At 38.4% G+C, this 18,884-nt stretch overlaps 2 protein-coding genes across 3 annotated transcripts; one reads left to right on the top strand and one right to left on the bottom strand.

Moving 5' to 3' along the window:
• Positions 1-2,682: 2,682 nt before the first annotated feature.
• Positions 2,683-3,651, bottom strand: LOC122671818. Its single transcript, XM_043869265.1, has one exon. It carries the CDS (start codon positions 3,548-3,550, stop codon positions 2,903-2,905), a length of 648 nt encoding a protein of 215 aa, XP_043725200.1. The 5' UTR covers positions 3,551-3,651; the 3' UTR covers positions 2,683-2,902.
• Positions 3,652-11,980: 8,329 nt separating this feature from the next.
• Positions 11,981-14,938, top strand: LOC122671845 (WEB family protein At2g38370-like). Of its 2 annotated transcripts, XR_006334401.1 has the most exons (3): positions 11,981-12,395; positions 13,119-14,765; positions 14,830-14,938. XR_006334401.1 is itself a non-coding variant. In XM_043869295.1 (2 exons), the coding sequence occupies exons 1-2, from the start codon at positions 12,171-12,173 to the stop codon at positions 14,640-14,642; spliced, it is 1,749 nt and encodes a 582-aa protein (XP_043725230.1). In that variant the 5' UTR covers positions 11,981-12,170; the 3' UTR covers positions 14,643-14,868. The 2 variants fall into 2 exon arrangements, 1 of the variants encoding a protein (XP_043725230.1); XM_043869295.1 differs by having other exon boundaries at positions 13,119-14,868.
• Positions 14,939-18,884: the final 3,946 nt, after the last annotated feature.

The following is an 18,884-nucleotide window of genomic DNA, read 5'->3' as shown; positions in this document are numbered from 1 at the left end:
ATGGAAGTGGGGCGCGGTCATTCCCCACCTCCTCCTTTGTGTCTGAACGCAGTCCATACGCTACCCCACACATACCAATTTCTCAAATTAATATTACCTATTAAAAAAATGGTGAAAGCAGTTTGATTATTAAACATCCCGAGACTAGTTATTACAGTGATTGACTGAGGTATCTTTATTCTCAGTGGAATGAGCTTCCAACATTGGAGAGGTAACAAGAGATGAAGAAATGGCACATAATTAACCAAAGGTCAACCAGATCTCCACCAGACAGGGGAAGACATGGGCTGAGGTGATCATGTTTTGCTCCTACAAGAAATTAAAGAAGCTTCAAAGATCTAGAGAGTTTGGATAAATAATAATGTCCAAGTTATATTAATTAACTATTTTATCTTCTTTCCATTAACTGCAAGGTAAGGACATTGCAGCCCCAAGTAGGGGTGTAAATGAATAGTCGAAATTTGTTTTTGTATCTGTGTTTGTATCCGTTTAGCACTATCTGAATCCGTCCGAAAGCTAAATGGATGCGGATACAGATAGGCTATAGCTATCCGAAAAGCTATATTTACATGTAAATGGATAAAATATCCGATCCGTATCCTTGTCTGTATCCGTTTAGCACTATCCGAATCCGTCCGAAAGCTAATCGGATGCTGATGCGGATATAGCACTATCCGAGCCGAATCCGATCCATTGTATTAACTTAATTATTTGAAATAATAGAGACTACTCATATATCAACAGCCAAGGGTGTAAATTGGGCGGTTTGGTTTGGTTTTTCGATTTCGGTGTGTGTTTTAGAGAAATCGAAATCGAACCAATAAGAACTTTTTGGTTTCGTTTTGGGTTCGGTTTGGTTTAGTTTGTGCAATCAGTTTCAATTTGATTTGGAAACCGGTAGAGACTAGTTTTGGGTGGGTTTTTAGGGTTTAGGGGTCAGTTTCAGCGTTCAGTTCGTTCCCATCGGTGGTCTGTCGATTTTGCCCAAATCGAACCGAACCCAAAGAAGATCTAACCCGTAAATCGAAAACGAACCGATAAGGCTTCGATTCATCTTGGATCAGGTTCAATCGGACCAAGCCGATTTGACCGGTTCGATTTAGATTTTGACACCCTTACCTACAACCAATATAATACATGATATCTTAAATACTGGTGAGAAAGGTAGCTTTGAATCATGGAAGTAGTAGACCCATAGACAACCATATGTGTGCCGCACGTGTAGCCCATTATTAAAAAGTATAGTAATTGATGAATCTATATATATGGGCACAGTTGGGGTAGTATTAACTGAAGAAACTGACCTTATTAATGACCTCAAGAAGCTTCAATGGCTGCTTCCTTAACTGACCAAATACGTGACGACAAGGGAAGAAAGGGTGTCTATTTTAAACAAGCTAGCATTCATGCAGTATTAAATATACTGAGACAGGGTACCTGTACCAATCTTTCTTCTTTGCATTAAATTAAATTAACCCCATTTCAATCAGATTCGCAATTTCATGTGGAGACGAAAATCTGATTAATTCAATACCTCCTCCATGGCCCCCACCACTGTATTTAATTTGTTACGTTTCTTCTTCCCCACCCTGCAAACGACGGAAAATTTGTTTCTTCCAGTTTTCTGTCCGGCTCAGTTCCTTAATTCCTCTAATAGGGGGTGGTGGATCCCATCCGGGTTGTGTTTAGGCAGGGGTAGAATGATCATTCCAATCCCCCCTTGTTAGAGGAACTAGGCCGGACAGAAAGCTAAAGATGATAAAGATCCGAAAACTACTGCTACTCCAAGATGTGAAAAATTATCACATCCAATTCCCTGCTCGGCCCGATAACCCCAATATTGATAATAAAGAAATAGACCCCACCCTAACAGAGATAGGGTGATCATTACATCCCCTTATTAGGTACTGGGAAACTGGACCAGACAGGGTACTGGAGACAAGGTACTGGAGGGGACAAAGATCCCCAAAACACCTCACCCTCTAATCTGAAATGCTTGATTGATAGATTCCTTGACTTGAATTCTATTGCAAACCCAAGTAACTAGTACTAGGAATGATGGGTTTGCAGGTTTATGCGTTGTAAACAAGTTTCAGTAGCTTAGACTGGTAGCCCCATAAAATTTAGTAATCTTAATTAGATACCCGGGACCATTCCTTATGAATTCAATGGTCCGGTCGGCGGGGAATCCTCTCTCTCTCTCTCCCTCTCTCTCTCAACATTGATCAACCGTGGGGGAAGTAGGTGGAATTAGCCCGGTAGAACTCCCTCAAGGGATTTTTCTCCATCCTCGGAAGTGCGCTGGAGTTGTCATACCCGATACTAACTTGGGTAGAATTCATCTTTAAAACTAACGTTTTTAAGAGAAGATGTCCATGTCCTCATATGCGGGGTTACTCACATCTGAGGTAAGATAATTACTTTCACGTGGAACCCTAACATCTCATTACCTAATTAAGCTACATCATTACTTAGGTATTTTTCTCCATCCTCGAAAATACACCGGAGTTATCACGCCTAGACTCTGATACTAACTTGGGTAGAACTCATCCTTAAAAATTAACATTTTCAAGTAGAATAATTGCTTTCGCGTGAAACCTCAACATCTCATTACCAATTAAGCTACATCTCTACTAAACTTCACATCTCTTTAAAAAGGAAGAAAAAGAAGAAGAGATAATAGAGACTGAAGAACATGAGTTACATTCATTCATCCTATCATGAATCCTGTTATTTTTGTCAAGATCAGCATCTACTTCCACAGTTTCTCAATGCATTTTCTTTATCTCTCCATTTTGGCTCTCAAATCACATACATCATTTTACATCTCAAACAAAGACTTTTAGAGTAAACCTATAAAAATGGAAAAACAGAGATAAAGAACATAAAACATTTTAATAAATTACACAGTAGTACCTCGATCAGATCGATGTCCAACAATGGATAAGAAAGCATTCTTCATCACCATTATTGAGTTGCAGCCACTGAGATTACTAGAACTACTCTCTCTACCCACACCAAAACACATGGTTGAAGTAGGATATCCAAAGCCCTGATACTCATCTTCTCCTTTAGAATCAAAAGATAATCTAGAACTCGAAATTCGTCGATGATTACGATGGAAATTAGAAGGGGTAGTTGGGGTAGTGGAAGAAGATGATGATGAAGAAGACAATGATGAAGACCATGACAATGAAGATGTTGGTGATGGTGGTAGTGGTGGAATTTGGGATTTCTTCAAAGAAAGTTTTGGCAATATTGTGTGTAAAAGGTTTGTTTTTGAAGGCTTCTTAACTGATTTTTGCTTGAGATGAGAATGGAAGGAAGGTGGAGGGGTGAGTGGAGGAAGAGAGGTATCACTAAATGCGTGTTTAGGTGTACCAGGTTGAGACTCCCACATAAATGGAACTGAACCTGCTGAACCTCCATAGTAGACTCTAAAGGATGAATTAGCCATGGATTTCTCCTTAGTTAGAAGCCTTGAGAAGAACTTGTTATCCTCCTTGATTTGGAGAGACTTTTGAGGAAGTTCAGTGTTGTTACTGTGCATCTTGCTTTGATGGGAACAGGGGAGGGGAGGAGCTGGTTTGGACTTTAATGGTGGCTCAAGATTTTAAGAAGAAGAGCAGGAATTGAAGACCCCTTAGCTAGCAAAGTAAGGGAATAAACACTGAAGGGTCTTCTCTTCTTAGATTATTTGGATTAAGGGTTCTTGATATTCTCATCTTATATATATATTTTATATGAGATACACATGCTCATTTATTAATAATGTTGACTAAATGGATTGGAATCAAGATTTGTAATTTGGTTAAATTTATTAGATGATATCTCAGTAGGATGAGGACCTATGATGGATGATAAGGACTCACCCCTCTCTCTACATTATATATGCTTGGTAGATCTCCTTACAGATCCAGAGTATATAATTAATGGAAAGGAAAACCCTCTAGCTAAAGTTTAGCCAAAACTGAAAAAAAATCCTAAATTCCTGATGACTCTAAATAGCTCTCTAAATTTCCAATGAGTCAGGCCCACTAAGGTTAGTATAAGTTGAATAGAGCCATCAAGTTTAATCTGAAAGACCAAAAATTTAGCTACAAAAAGAAAAAAGAAAAATGGATTTTTGTTAATCTCTTGATTCAATCTTTTAAGTGGAATTCTATCATTTAATTATGGTAAAGGATTACAGAAATTTTTTGAGAAGTAGGTTAGGTTTGGGATTTTTTGGGAAGGGAGATGGTGGGTATAATAAATGAAAAAAGAAAGAAGACTAGTAGAAGTGGTCCGTAATCCATATGACCTGTGAAAAAGCTGTTTTCTGCTAGTGGGGGGTTGTGGGCAGCTAACCCTTAAAAGCTAACTATTCAATCCCAGTAAGGATTTTTTTTTTTTTTTCTTTTTTTGGTTCTCATCCATTAACAAGTTGGCTCACCATTAATATTTTCTAGAAATGATTTTTGAGATATAACAATCATTATAATTTTTATAAAACTCTTCCATAAGGGACCAAAGCAACTATTTTTCTTAAAAGTTTTAGCTTTGAATGACCCTAGAACAGAGGAAGAACAGAGCAATTAAAGGGTATTTGGTAGATGGCCAGCAATCATACTAGGGTTGTTATATTGAGAGTTTATTAACAAAAACACTCTTCTCTATTACGTGTCTTTCAATTTAAGGGAATGTAGCAAGCCCTCATTCAGAAGGCCCCAAAATTGACTAAACCTATTGTGCTTGATGACCAAATAGCAACTGAATGGTACTACAAGTAAACCCAATTACTTTGTATGTCCCTTGACATTAAACAAAGTGGGTATTGTAGTTGGCTGGTGGGGTAAGCTATGTTTTTTGAGAGGATCTTGGACTGTCTTCTAAGTAGGGGTGTCAAAATTGAGTCTGAACCAATTGGATATCAATTGAAATTGATCGGTTCATCTCGAACTAACCCGAACCAACTTTCTACTAGATCGGTTTCAATTGAGCTATTATGGAACCAATAAATTAAAATCGAACCAGTTCGATCAACCCCAAAAATCGGACTACACAATACAAAATTGATATTTTTTTTTTTTTTTAAAAGAAAACAAACAATTTTTTTCATAATTTTTAACACATATATTTAGGGAAAAGGCTGGGCTCGTTCTCTCTCTTGAAATGACCATCATGCCCCTCTTGTGGTCTAGTTTGATGTTGTGTCCCACGACCTCGTTGGTGCCATCCTCTAAGTTACTGCACACAGGGCGGTGTGTCTATTCCTATCCTAGTTAGTTAGCCACTAGTGATGTGAGCATAAGATAGGTCTCTTCTCCCATAAAGAAACTCCCATGCACATCCATTGCTACCATTTTTCTTGGTCATTTAACGATACTAATGGCCATGGATAAGGGATTCTTCCTTGATTGTGGGTGTAGAAAAATTCAACCATTCTATTACACATTTTATTATTTCTTTCGCATTTAGTGTGCGAGATGTTTTGGGTTGTAGAACACTTTTCACCCTTTTTCTATACTTACAACATTGTAGCTAGGTCAGCATCCAAATTCAAAGAAGTATATTGTCCATGTAATCACTTATTCAAAATGTTAAATTTCAAATCAATCTAACTCCACTAAATGTATCTACAAAAAAAAAAAATCACTAAATGTCTTTATAATTTTTTTAAAATAAAAGAAAATATATTATTTATCTTAAGCAAATATATTCAGATAATTACTAAATTTGACATGTTTTCCATCCATATAACAAAAAATTGAAGATATATAGAAAAATGTTGTCAAAATCGGGAACCCTTTTTTTCTAAATTTAGGTTAAACATTTAAAAAAAAAAATACCTCAGTAAAAGTTTTGATCTATTGCTACCGATCCATGGAGTCTGGTAATAGAGCATGCCGAGTGTTTGTTATAAAACCCATTCATATCACCAACCAATACCATTTATAGAGAAAATCTATCACTGTACCAAAATTCGACCTGACCATGTGAGTCATTTATTTTCTTCTCTCTCTGTGTTAAGGCCGAGGCCGTGACTGTTATGCATCCTATGTCACCGGTCGTGCCATACAAAATGATTTCCGCATCTTTGGTCATTTTTGGGGTTCCAGGGATGCGACGGTCTTTTTGCACATCTTTACGTCAGAGCACAGGGAAGATGTGCGCTGCACAACTGGGTGGCATTCTCTTTCCCCGTTTTTTAAATTATAACAAAGTAATTTACCTAGATACGTACGACAATGATCAATTAGGAAAAGATCATTCATTAAAAAAATATCAATAGAAGACGGACAAAAGGAGATTTGGATCATTGAAAACAGATGATCTTGCTAAAAAACAAAAACAAGAAAGGCTTTTTTCGTGCGATCTCTTATTTTGTCATGTGGACAAATGATGTTTTCATTTCAATTCTTAAATTGAAACAATAAAGTTTGGATTAATCATGTGTCAGATTTTCTAGTCTAATTATCAGTAAATTTTTTATCCTAATTGAATTGAGTTGCCATGTGATAAATATTTATTTGGATCATTGAGAAAGGCTTTCCTCTGATGGAATATTTTTGAATAATTGAATGCTTAAAGAATCCAATGAATTGATCATTTATGTTAAATTTAAATTTAAATACAAAACATTTGCCCTCCCATGTATTGAAACGCACACTTGCACCAAAAACAAAACACCTCGCACAATAGGGTTAGGAAAAAATGTGGCTGCAACCATGTTCCTGTTAACCCCAATAGTAGACACCAACTTGAAATAATTCCCTTCCCTTTGGGTTCATTAATACCCCTTTAGGTTTTTATATTTTCCAAAATATCCTTATATCCTTTAGGTAGCCAAGTTTTTTATATTTTTTTTTTTCTTATTCTTCTTCCTTAAAAATAATCATTTTACTCCTTATCTCTATTCGATTCAATATATGAAGGTATAAAACTTTTCATGTAAAAGAGAATATTCCACTACTTGTTTTGATGTAATGGGAAAAAGAAGGTTGTCAGGCTCATGGTGCTTGAGCCTCGGACATAGGAAGGGCAAAATGACCACTCCCGACCCCCCACCCCCATAACCCCAATGAAATGAAAAATCCCACCTTTATTGGATGTTCTTGCATGCACTCTCAATGACCCCCGCATTGGTGCAATGGCCACGTAGCTTGGCAACAATCCCCAAAAATAATTATATGGAAGAAATTTTTCATGTATAATATAATTTGCACAGAAAATTTTGTAACGTACCAAACATGGCCTTGATTGAAAATTTTGCAAAGATGGCAACAAAATACAATCTAAAATTGACTTTATTTGGCGTTGACATTTACTGTTATCTCACTCCATTATTTCATATTCCATTGGAGAGAGGGAATGAATGGATCTTAAAACATTTGACTACTTCACTTTTTGAGTCAAATCTTGGAACGTGCTTTGATGCGGAATCACCGGCGATGAGGACTGCAAGAGCACAAGGCACGTGTGATATGCTTTGAGGCACGTGCCATTCCCGCCTTTTTTTGAGTTGAATTTGTTCGTATTAATTAATCAAGCATTAGACCCAAGTAACTTATTCCTAAGGAAGTCTGGGCCTGAGGCTCTGTGCTTTCGAAATTATGTCAGGGAGGGTGTGAGCCTGGGGCTCTGGGCTTTTGAACTAATGTGGAGGAGGATGTGGGCCTGGTTATTTGGGATTTTATACTTATGTGCAGTAGGGTGTGGGCCTGGGTCATTGGGCTTTTGAATATATGTAAGGTTGTTGTTGCCATGAATGTCCAATATTTAATTCCTTTCCTTTTCGAACAGTGGGACTGTGGACATGAACGCTGCCAGGCCCACCAAATTCAATGGGAAGTGAGTCACCTCTGGGATTGCTTCCCCCTTGATTTGTTTCGCAGTTCAGTGTTTAAGACTCACTTCTTCGACCAGAACATTTGGGCCATTTGAAACAATTTTGGGGAAGAATAGTGAAGGCCCACATTGGGTACAAAATGTTAATTTCAGCAATTGAGGATTGGGATAAGGAATGCATGTTTTGCATGGCATTGTATTTTCTTTATTTTTTTTTTTATTTTTTTTTTAATCTTTTTTTTTTATTCTCTTCTAGTGTCCTTAATGGTAGGGGTGTCAAATCCAAAATCGAATCGGTCAAATCAATTGAATCGATTAAATAAACCTGAACCGAACTGATTTCTTGTAACTTGTCAACTTCGTCTTGTGTATTATGGAGCTGGTTGAAAATCGAATCGTACTAAATCGAAATTGAAAACCAGGAAAAAATAAAACATGGTGGGGCAACGGGGTACACGATGGAAGGTGTGATGGGGTGTAACGGTGGTTGAAGAAGAACAAGAAGAAAGAAGAAGTGGTGAGTCCCACATTTTACATTAACCCAAACTATAACGAACACCATGCAAGGGTAAAATAGTTTTTTTCAAACTATAACTAATAACAGGCTAACACTGTCAGCCAGAAAAGAGAAAAGAGAAAAGTGAAATAATTGATAATAGAGGTGAGAAAAGTTTAATTAAGACAAAATGCGGGGGAGGAAACAATAAAATTCTCTTATATATATCCATAGCAAAATGAAATAGAACTGGACCAAACCCGATAACAAATCGATAAAGCCTAATAAAAGAAAATCGAACCATTCTTTATTGGGCCGGCTTCGATTTGGCTCAGTCCAACAGGAAAACCCGTTCAACATGATTGAAACACGACCGAACTGACCGTTTGACACCCCTACACAATGGTATTGTTGAAACTTGCTTGAACATGAACAATAATAGACCTAAGGTTCACAACAAAAACATTGACCCGAATTGAGGACTACTATTTTGAAATCTTTAGTGGCCAAACTGGCCATGAGAACTAAGGGTGTGTTTGTATTACTTCTATCACTAAGTGATGATACAATACTACTATCAATCTATAATCGCTTTCCCAATAAAACTTTCTCATCAAGGTAGTCTACTGAAAACTCAGATAATAAGGCACTCTATTAATCTTTGGTTTCATTCCAATAGCTTTTGCTCTTTCTATTACTAATATGACTACTTTTGTATAAATTAAATTTTTTGTTTTTTTGGGTAGAAAGAGGGTTATTAATTCATGCGCGCCCAACGTCAAGTAAAGGAAAACAAAATACATTAAACAAATAGAGAACATGATAAACACAAGGTATAGATAAACGGTATCCAAAATTAAGGAATGGAAATTGACCCGGTCTCACATGACACTGACTGGGTCATCCAGACTAGGGGTTGGGTTACAACCACTTCTCTAGATAACAAGTTGCAGACACTGCTAATTTGAAACGAATGCACATACGTGTCAAAGGAGGGGGGCCCATATGTGCCGAACAGTCCAACACTACACTGTCCACGTGTGCCGACAAGCTGTCACAACCTACTTTCAAACAAACTTGTTGAAATGAAAAAAATCTATTGGATCGACTAGTGGAACTTCGATTAACGGCAAAAAGACCAACAGAATCGCTGCCACAGCCTACTTTAGTATAAATTGAATGACAATAATTACTTGGTGACAAAAGTCACTTTGAGTCAATATTGATCTCAGTTGATTTATTGGGTTAAGTTGATGAATTTTTTTTCCAACCAACAGAAATAATATGACTAAGTTTTTCTCCACCTGTGGATTCTCTATTGATGATGTGATCATCTGTTGGACTCCAATATCATCATTAACTCCCATTTCCTATATGTAGATCGAAATTATCTCTCTTCATGCCATTCCGGAGTATCAGTGATCATGGTGAGAGGTTTCCTCTATCATGGGTGAAGGGAAACACGATAAAAAACAATACAAAAGCCTTAGGAGTTGGTTTTATCATAATAATTTAAGATTTTAAGTTGGAATCTAACATAGTATCAGAGTCTCGTATGTCATTTTCACGTAAGGGTTATTCTACTTACACATCCCTCGTACATCTTTCTACATGTAGAGTGTCATCTCATTTCACTTATACGTGGAGGTGTTGGAATAATCCCAAATCGATTACATTGGAATTTTGGATGACTTCATATATTAGCTAGGCCTTCCACTTAATAGTTTCAGTTTCTAATTGGGAATCTAATATGGTATCGAAGCTTTGTGTGTCTTTCCACATAGAATTTGGATCCTCTATTGCCGAGCTGTCCGGTAGGATCGTGCTGCCCAGACATGGTGTTGAGCGCAATATCTGCCTTACCCCTGCCCAAATGCCTTGCCCGAGTGGGGATAGAGCGGTCATTGCGTGCAGCACCATGTCTAGGGAGCACGGTCCTGCCGGACAGCTCGGTAGTAGAGGATCTGGATCTTACGGTCACTCCACCTACATATCCCTTGTGTGGGTACTTACGTTTTACGTGAGGAGATGACACGCACGAATATGGTTACACCCATGTTCAGATCGAGGAGGCTTAGAGACCAAACTTAGTCAACATTAGACATCGAGGCAATTGATCAACCATTACTTGCATCATTCAACAAAGTTATATGGGTATTGGGTGCCCATTAACTTGATCAACCAAGGCCTTGGGTTGAGCGGATCTTTATCCCCTGAGGTTCGTTGATCGGTACGGTTGTGCGATTCCTCTTATAGGGGGGCTGAAATGACTATTCTACCCCTTGACCGAACATACTGTTCAGATGGGATCCACCCTTTTTATTAGAGGCACTAGGAAACCGTACCGGGCAGGAAACCGCAGGTGATAAAAATTCGGGTTGTGCTGGCCCTCATTGAAAGAAAAGGTATCATTCATTGTCTTGCACATTTTTCTAAGACATGTGAATTAATTTTTTAAAATCTTCATTGAAAAAAAAAATGAATGTTATAATAATCAAAGGACAAAAATGTACAGTTATAATTTCTATTTCACCAATTTTAGTTTAAATAAGATTTTCCATATATGATTAGGATAATGGATTAAGTATCAAATAAAGATTCTACTACAGAAAAAACTGAATTGCGTGAAGTAGATTTGTTGGGGCTTTCTTCGCATGCTGGGGCAAAGCAAAGAGCAAAGTTTCAAGTGACTTGTTAAGACTATTGAAGAGCAAAGAATCAAGTCACTCGAAGCTCCTCTGGCGCGTCATAGTTGATTTACAATCAGTCTGCACAAGCAAGCAGATTAGCTCCCTCATTATCTTATTATGCCGATAGGCTTGGGCGAGCGAGGTAGGGTTAGATTAGAGGGAGGGGGACTGCAAAAATTCGTCCCCCTGAGTCTTTTCAAAATATCAACCAGCAACCAAGCAACTATGAACTAGCTAATTGTAGACCACTCTCTCCCGATGGTCGAACTGCTCGTGGAAATTTAAACATTGATGTTAGCAAGGCAGGCTCAAAAAAGTTCAGACCTCCATTTGGCCACGCCCAGGTTTGGGCTAATCGGGCCACAACCTGGCTGGCCTAATTTTCATCTCTACTAGGGACTTTTTGATTTTTTGTTCCATCTAAAAAGACTGCAACGGTCGGTTACCACTCACCAGCCTCATTATGTCATTTGCCGCGTTGGGTGGAAAAGTACTCCTAAAAGTTAAAAAGAGAGGTTAGCCCAAAGGTCTCAAAACGGGCAATTATGCCTTTTCCTTCTCAACTTGCGGAAATTTGTTTCCTTCATCGGCCGCGGTTTAGATGTTTTAGCCACCGTTGCCTTAGTGCGCCACGTGGATATTTAATTTTAAAATATACAAGAGGTTTTTTATCTTGACATGTGGGTCCCAGCATCAGTTCTGGATTCTAATCGGACGTCTTCTACGGATCCATCTCTTAGATTATTTTTCTGTTTTTTGATGGAGTAGAAGAAACTTAAAACGATTTCCCTCCCTTAACCTGCAACTACATTCAACTTTAAGGGATATTTATGTAATTCTACACTTTATTATCGAGACAAAAAAAGGAAGGGTTCTTTTTCTTTTCTTCTCCCCCCCCCATCTCTCTTTCAGTGCTTCAGTCAGTTTCTTCAGTCTTCCCTTTCTCCTCCCTCCTTGAGACTCTCGTTCTTACTGCTTTTGCTTTGTTTTCCTTCCCCATTTACAAGAACCATTAACATCGTCGTGATTATCGCCGTGAATTCAAATTCTAGGGTTTCTTTTTGTCTCGAAAAGCATAAACCCTAGTGACCATTAACTTACATTTTTGAACGTTTCTTACTTCTCACAGCCATTCTTGCTAACATTTCTGTGTAATGGCTGGAACCCTAGATTCTGGCCCTAAAACAACTCTGGATAGAGTTGAAACCCTAGAGTTCAACTCCAATGTGGGCTCAGTAGCTTCGGAGAATGAGGGGGAGAAGAACAGTTCAAGAGCGGAGATTGACACTTCGCTGCCGTTTGAGTCGGTGAAGGAAGCTGTTAATCTTTTCGGTGGTAGCGGTGTTTGGAAACCTCATCATAAGGTCATGGAAGCCGAGGTGGGTTTTGCCTTTAACCCAATCAAGAATGACTGATTTTGTCGAATTTGAATTTAGATTATTATCTTTAATCTCTCTATTATTTTGTAGCCGTAGAATCACTTGTAAGTCTCTATAATTTCCCTTCTTTTCCTACTCGTTTCTCGGGTTTTGTTGTTTCAGCTTCTGGCAAGTTGAAATGTACTCATTTACCTGATTTCAAGAATGCGAGAATTTCATCTTCGTTTAGGGAAGGGGGAGGGGAGGCTATTTGCAGTCGCAGAGCTTGCGACCCATTTCTTGGATTCCTTTTGTGGGTTCTTCTTATCCGCTCTTAATTTGTTTTCTGAATTCAAAATTATGCATCCAAAGAATTTTTTATGCATTTAGACTTCTTCCTCAACAGGGTTGTTTTTAAATTCCTCAATTAGATGTTTTAAAAATCCTCCCTGTCCGAGGTTCATGAACAGAGTCTTACCTCTTTAAAGCCTGGACCTATTGTCTTCCAGTTCAATGGGTCTAGTGGCTGTTGTCACTTTGACCACTTTGATCACACCAGTTGTGGCATGAGGATTATACGGTTGGAACCGTTGGAATGGGGACTGTGAGTCCTGAACCATTCATCTTCAGAGTATTACTGCAAAATGTTGGTGGGTTGCATATGCAAGAAGAGTACATTAGATATTCTTCCGTTACTATTATATCTGTTTATGACTTCTGATAGGATCTGTCTATCATAAGCAGCATGGACTTGTGGAGATTGACATAGCAAAAGTGGAGGAACAAACTGAACACTTGGGGAAGGACTTGATCGTGAAGGAGCGGGAAACACTTGACGTCCTAAAAGAACTTGAGGCAACAAAGAGGGTTGTGGAGGATTTAAAATTGCAACTTCAGAAAGAAGCATCTGAAGGGACTGCAATCGTGCAAACAGATTCAGATGTGACGAAGACAAGTCCTCCTGTTGAAGAAAAGGAAAAGCAAATTCAAGCAAGTACATTTGAGACTGATCATAACTCAATGGTTGGTTTGAGTCTGTGCCCCACTTCATCTCCAGGCCTGATATTAATGGAATTGAAGCAGGCAAAGATGAATCTTAATAGAACGACAAATGATATTGCTGAGATACGAGGTTCTGTTGAATCACTAAACAAAAAACTGGAAAAGGAGAGACACTCATTAGAGAAGACCCGTGAGAGGCTAACTTCTAATTCTTTTAGAATTTCATCTCTAGAGGAGGAGCTAAACCAAACGAAACTGAAACTACAGCAGGCCACAAATGCTGAAATCAAAGGTCTTTCTGAGAATCCTACAGATATTTCAAGGGAGGTTCAACAATTGAGTTTGGAGGCTGAACAGTTTAAGAAAATGGCTGCAGCTGCAAAATCTGAAGTAATGAGGGCAATGTCAGAGATTGAGCAGACCAAAACAAGCATTAGGACTGCTGAGATCAGGTGGATTGCAGCCAAAAAGATGGAGGAAGCAGCTAGAGCAGCTGAAGCTGTTGCTCTGGCAGAGATAAAAGCCCTATCAAACAGTGAGAGCTCGTCTGGGGTTTCCCTTCAGAAGTCTGAACTAATAACTATTTCTTTTGAAGAATACTCATCTCTAACCCAGAAAATGCGAGAAGCTGAGGAGCATTCAAGGAGGAAGGTTGTAGATGCCATGAATCAAATTGATGAAGCAAATATATCAAAGATGGAAATATTAAAGAAGGTTGAAGAAGCAACAGAAGAAGTTAGAATGAGTAAAAGGGCTTTAGAAAAGGCTCTAAACAGAGTAGAGGCTGCAAATAAAGGGAAGCTTGCTGTTGAAGATGCTCTCCGGAAATGGAGATCAGAGAATGGTCAAAAGAGGCGCTCGGTGCATAACTCTACGAAATTCAAGAATTCTTGCTCATCTGTCCATCGGAGAGATTCTCGGCTGCTTGATGTCAATGGCCTGAATCTGGTTAGTGATGGATCGAAGCCCGTCTTGAAGCCAACCCTCTCAATAGGGCAAATATTGAGTAGAAAGTTGCTTCTGCGAGAAGAGTTAGAGATGGGGCAGGCAGAAGTCATAACTGAGAAACCAAAAGTGTCACTGGGTCAGATGCTTGGTAAAAGTAATGGGGTTCTTTCTCCTCCTCAGAAGATTGAGAAGGATGGATGTGGTCACAAACAGTTCTCAGCAAAGCGGAAGAAGTCTAGCTTTGCACGATTCTCCCTCCTCCTGACAAAGAAAAGTAAGAAGAAGAAGCAGCGAAACTCCTACTCCGAAGTGATGTGATGGTGAATACATTTACTTCTTGTTGCCAACTCTTCTTTCTTTTTTTGTCTTTTTTTTTCAGTCTCTTCCTGTTCTGAATTGTGTCTGCTTGTTTTTACTTGTTTGTATTTCACATCTTATTAGTTATGACCCTCCCCAGAGCCTGCAATGGCGGGAGCCTCGTGCACTGGGTATGCCCTTTTATTAGTTATGGATCTTGGTTTGTAAGGATGTTTATGATACTGTTAATTCGGCTGTGAGGCCTTAAACAGAGTTCTGATGTATAAATATATAGTTCTCAAGATTGTTTTCAAGAACACCTGATCTAGTGCATTCTGAAAATGGTATTACACACTCAATGGGCAGAGTACATGGGATTAGGCTTGGGTTATATGATTGACCTGTTCCTTCGAGGTAGATCTCCTCTCCCTCGCATCCAAATTAAGATGTTTGGATGATCAGAACTGTCGTTTTATTTTGGCTTGGGCTGTCATCGAACTTTTACTTCCAGGTAGACCTACTTCTGCTTCTTCTTCTTATGATGATGCTGATGATGATGATGATGATTGCTTTTTCTGAGCTGTAATTAAGCTTGATGCATGAATGCATGGTGGTTAAGATGGTACGCCTCCCCAGAGAGATGGTTTCATGATTTTCACATTCAGCCACTGCTCAAATATGCCTGAACTTTATGAAAATCTTAATATTTGCAATTCATAGAGCACAAGCATAGAATCGATTAGAATTTATCCTGAATTTTTTTTAACCTTAGTTTCTAACTTCAATTCGATTTCGGTTCCCCAACTGAACTCAAAAATAGGTGCATGGGTCGGTTCTAAATCTCTTAACTTTCAAAACCAGCCTATTGAATCCATCTGATTTTTTTATTCCAAGTGATGTGGTTTTGTTGGACATACCAAATTTTTTTTTCCCTCAAATCATGGAACTAGTCCATATTACGTGTTGTTTTATATTCAATTAATAAGTATGAACACAACCACCGTTATAAATCAGGATTATTTAAGGCATATTCTTATATTAGCATTCCAAAATGGACCTTTAAATTACAGTCGAATCTCTAGTAAAATAATATATGAGATAAAAGGTATCAATCAAAATTTAAAGACAAAAAATAAAAATAATGGCTTGACTTTAGTTCTCATGACCTTAGTCTTATAAATTATATAATGTATAATGTTAAGATTTGGATGAATTCTGGTTCCAATGGTTCCTAATTGATCTATCGGTCTTGGAACTATTTGGAGACCAATAACTTAATCGGTAACTTCATAATCGAACCAATAACTTAGATGGTTACCACACAAAGTCTAGGAAGTCATCACATTCTCTTTTTTCTTTTTGTTTTTTTGAGAAGTGTAGTTTGAGGATTAGAAGTTATAAGGGTGAACGCGAGATCCATACTAAGACCTGGCCAAAACAATCCAAGGTCTATACTATTGGTATAAGTGGCACTGGGGCAGGCCAAAATTATTTTCATATGGAGGGGTTAAAGCATTCTATACATGCATATACAAACTATATGAATGAAAATAAGAGGGGGGGGCGAATTTTTTTCCTATGCGGTTCCCTAGTGCCTCTCACAAGAGGAGGGTGGACCCCACCCAGGTAGAGTGTTCGATCAGGTGCCCAGGTGGGTCCCATTCCCTCTTATGAGAGGAACTAGGGAACCACACCGATCAGGGAACTGTAGACGATAACGATTGGGGGGGCTGAATTATGCTTGATTATATTTCAAGCCGGTATCTTTTTTTTATGGTAAAGTAAGCCGGTGTCTTACAAGCCTTACTCTTTCCGCTCTTCTTAATCCTGAAGCCTAAGTATTTATTGCTGATGTGTCACATCTCTCTCTCTTTAAGATTGATGGGATTCCATTTTTCTCTTTTGTTTCTTTTGGAGAAAGAATGCTACCTGGGTGCGGGCAGTGTACTGCCCTGCGTCTAGGCATAAGACGTGTAAAATGATCGCTGCACCCCCATGGAAATACTTTACCCTTGGCAACGTGGAGGGTGTTTTATCCTTTAACTTTGATTTCTAGTCTCATAGAGTTAGATAGGGGTGTTAATCGATCGGTTCGGTCTGGTCTTTTTGGTTTCAGTATGGCTTTTAGGGAAATCGAAACCGAACCAATAAGGACTTTTCGGTTTCGGCTTGGTTTCAGTTTCGGTGTGATTTGGTTTTGTCGGTTTCAGTTTATGATAACGGGTTTTATTAAACAAGTTTGGGCTCGGTTTCTTTTTCTTTGCTCACTAAAATTGAAATCAATTCAATTATTCATAATCTTATACTCATTATTTTTTTATCGGTTTCATTCGGTTTGATTTTCAGTTTGTTATCGATCGATCCAGTGCGGTCCGATTTTCAACCGATCCCGTCATACCCCATTCCAAAACCAACCCAATAAGGATCGGTTCGGTTCAGTCTTGGGTTTTTTCGATCAGTATCGATCAGTCTTAACGGTTCGGACTAGGATTTGACACTAGACCTATAGGGATTCCATTTTTTTTAGCAAATTACATGCACCCCAAGTAATTTTAACATTTACATATTTCCCCTTGATAGCTGATGGTGTTAATGAGGTGTTAGTTTTGAAAGGTAAAAGACAGTTTTACCCATTTTACATTAGTGACTAAAATGAAACACCATTTTACCATTATATACATCTTCTCCTCCAAACAAAAAATCCCATTTACCCATTTTACATCCTTAAACCTAAAATCCCAAAATCTTCTTCTTCTTCCTCATCCTGCGAACCGACTGCATCTGTAGCACCAGTAAGTAGGCCCAGCCGAAGACATCTGAGTTCTATATAAAAACCCTAACAATCCACTTCGGTGTTTACAAACCTTCAAAAAAGCGTTCTTTTGTTGGACAGTTTACTTAGTTTGAACGTTGTTTGAGTGGTTAATAATATGGAGTTCAGTTTCTAGAGTTTAACACAATTGGGTTTCTGGGTTTCTTTCCAATTTGGGTCTTTTTTCTTCTGTTTCTTGATGTTCTTTGGAGATGGTTTTATGAGGGCTAGCGTCAAATGTTGCTTTGAGTTCAAAAATGGATCTGGGATTCGTTGTCATTGTACTCTGTTTCTGGTTTTGAGGCTCTGGTTTTATGTGTTTTTTCTGGTGCTGGTTAGTTCGTAGGAATCTGGTTTCTGGGTTTACTGAGTGTTTTTAACTTTTAACCCTCTGAAATTATTAAATTTTCACCTATTTCCCCAACACCCCCCCCAAAAAAAAAATTAACGCTTTGAATGTTTGCCCACATTGTTTGTGGTGTTAAACTGGAGTCTTCCCTCTGATTTGCATACGCAAATATTGGGATTTCTGATCAAATATATGTTTATTTTAATTTATTCTTCAAGAGCATTTTCTCCTGGATTTGGCTCTTTTTTCTCCTAGGTTATTATCCAATTTTAAAAACCATGCGCTAGTCCCTGGCCCAAGATTATGATCGAAATTTTTTTTGTATTTGTTTTGTTTCTTTCTCCTGGCTGGTTTTGTTTTTATGAGTCGAAGATACAGAGATTTCTTTGAACTTAGAAGCACTTCCTCCGATGAACTATTGATCGCCGGAGAGAAGATGGAGCTGCTCCCTCGTATATTGTCAGAGAGGACAGAGGGGCATAGAAGAGCCGGTTTGGAGATTTATAGCAGCAGTAGAGTGGAGCTCTTCTCTTCAATATCGCTGGCGAGTAGAGTTATAGCAGCAGCAAAGTGGAGCTCCCTCACTAGCAGATCTCCTGCGATGATAGGAGGTTCGCAGATTGCCGGAGAAGAAAGAGATAGATGGAGGAAGATGACAATGGAACATGAATTTTTATCTGCTGCTGTGCACTACACGGCTGCTGAGCCATCCTGCGGCCATGTATGCACAGTGGGGCCGTTTTTAAATGTTTAACAACACTAACGGTTTCAGCTTAATGGAAATGACTTATTTGTAAGTCCCATGATCATCCAGAGGAGATCCATGTAAATGTTGAAACTACGGGGATGTTTTATTATTGTTTCAAACACTAGAGGTGCATGTAATTTGCTCTTTTTATTTATCTAAAATATGGATAGTCATCCGTGTAACAAAGGATGTGCCATTTTTTAAAATCATATGATAAATCTGAATCATCTATTTTTACAGTTTTTTTAATCTAAATCGTTTGTTCACTTAGCGTTGGGAGAACGCATAGTATTGTCTAAAGTACTGATACATATGCATGGACATACACGGTATCAGTAATACACTCGCCCTTTC

This window comes from Telopea speciosissima, chromosome 8, assembly GCF_018873765.1.
Source record: "Telopea speciosissima isolate NSW1024214 ecotype Mountain lineage chromosome 8, Tspe_v1, whole genome shotgun sequence".
NCBI classification, from domain to species: domain Eukaryota; kingdom Viridiplantae; phylum Streptophyta; class Magnoliopsida; order Proteales; family Proteaceae; genus Telopea; species Telopea speciosissima.
Note: the sequence above shows the minus strand (reverse complement) of the source record. Positions and strands in the feature narration are given on the sequence as shown.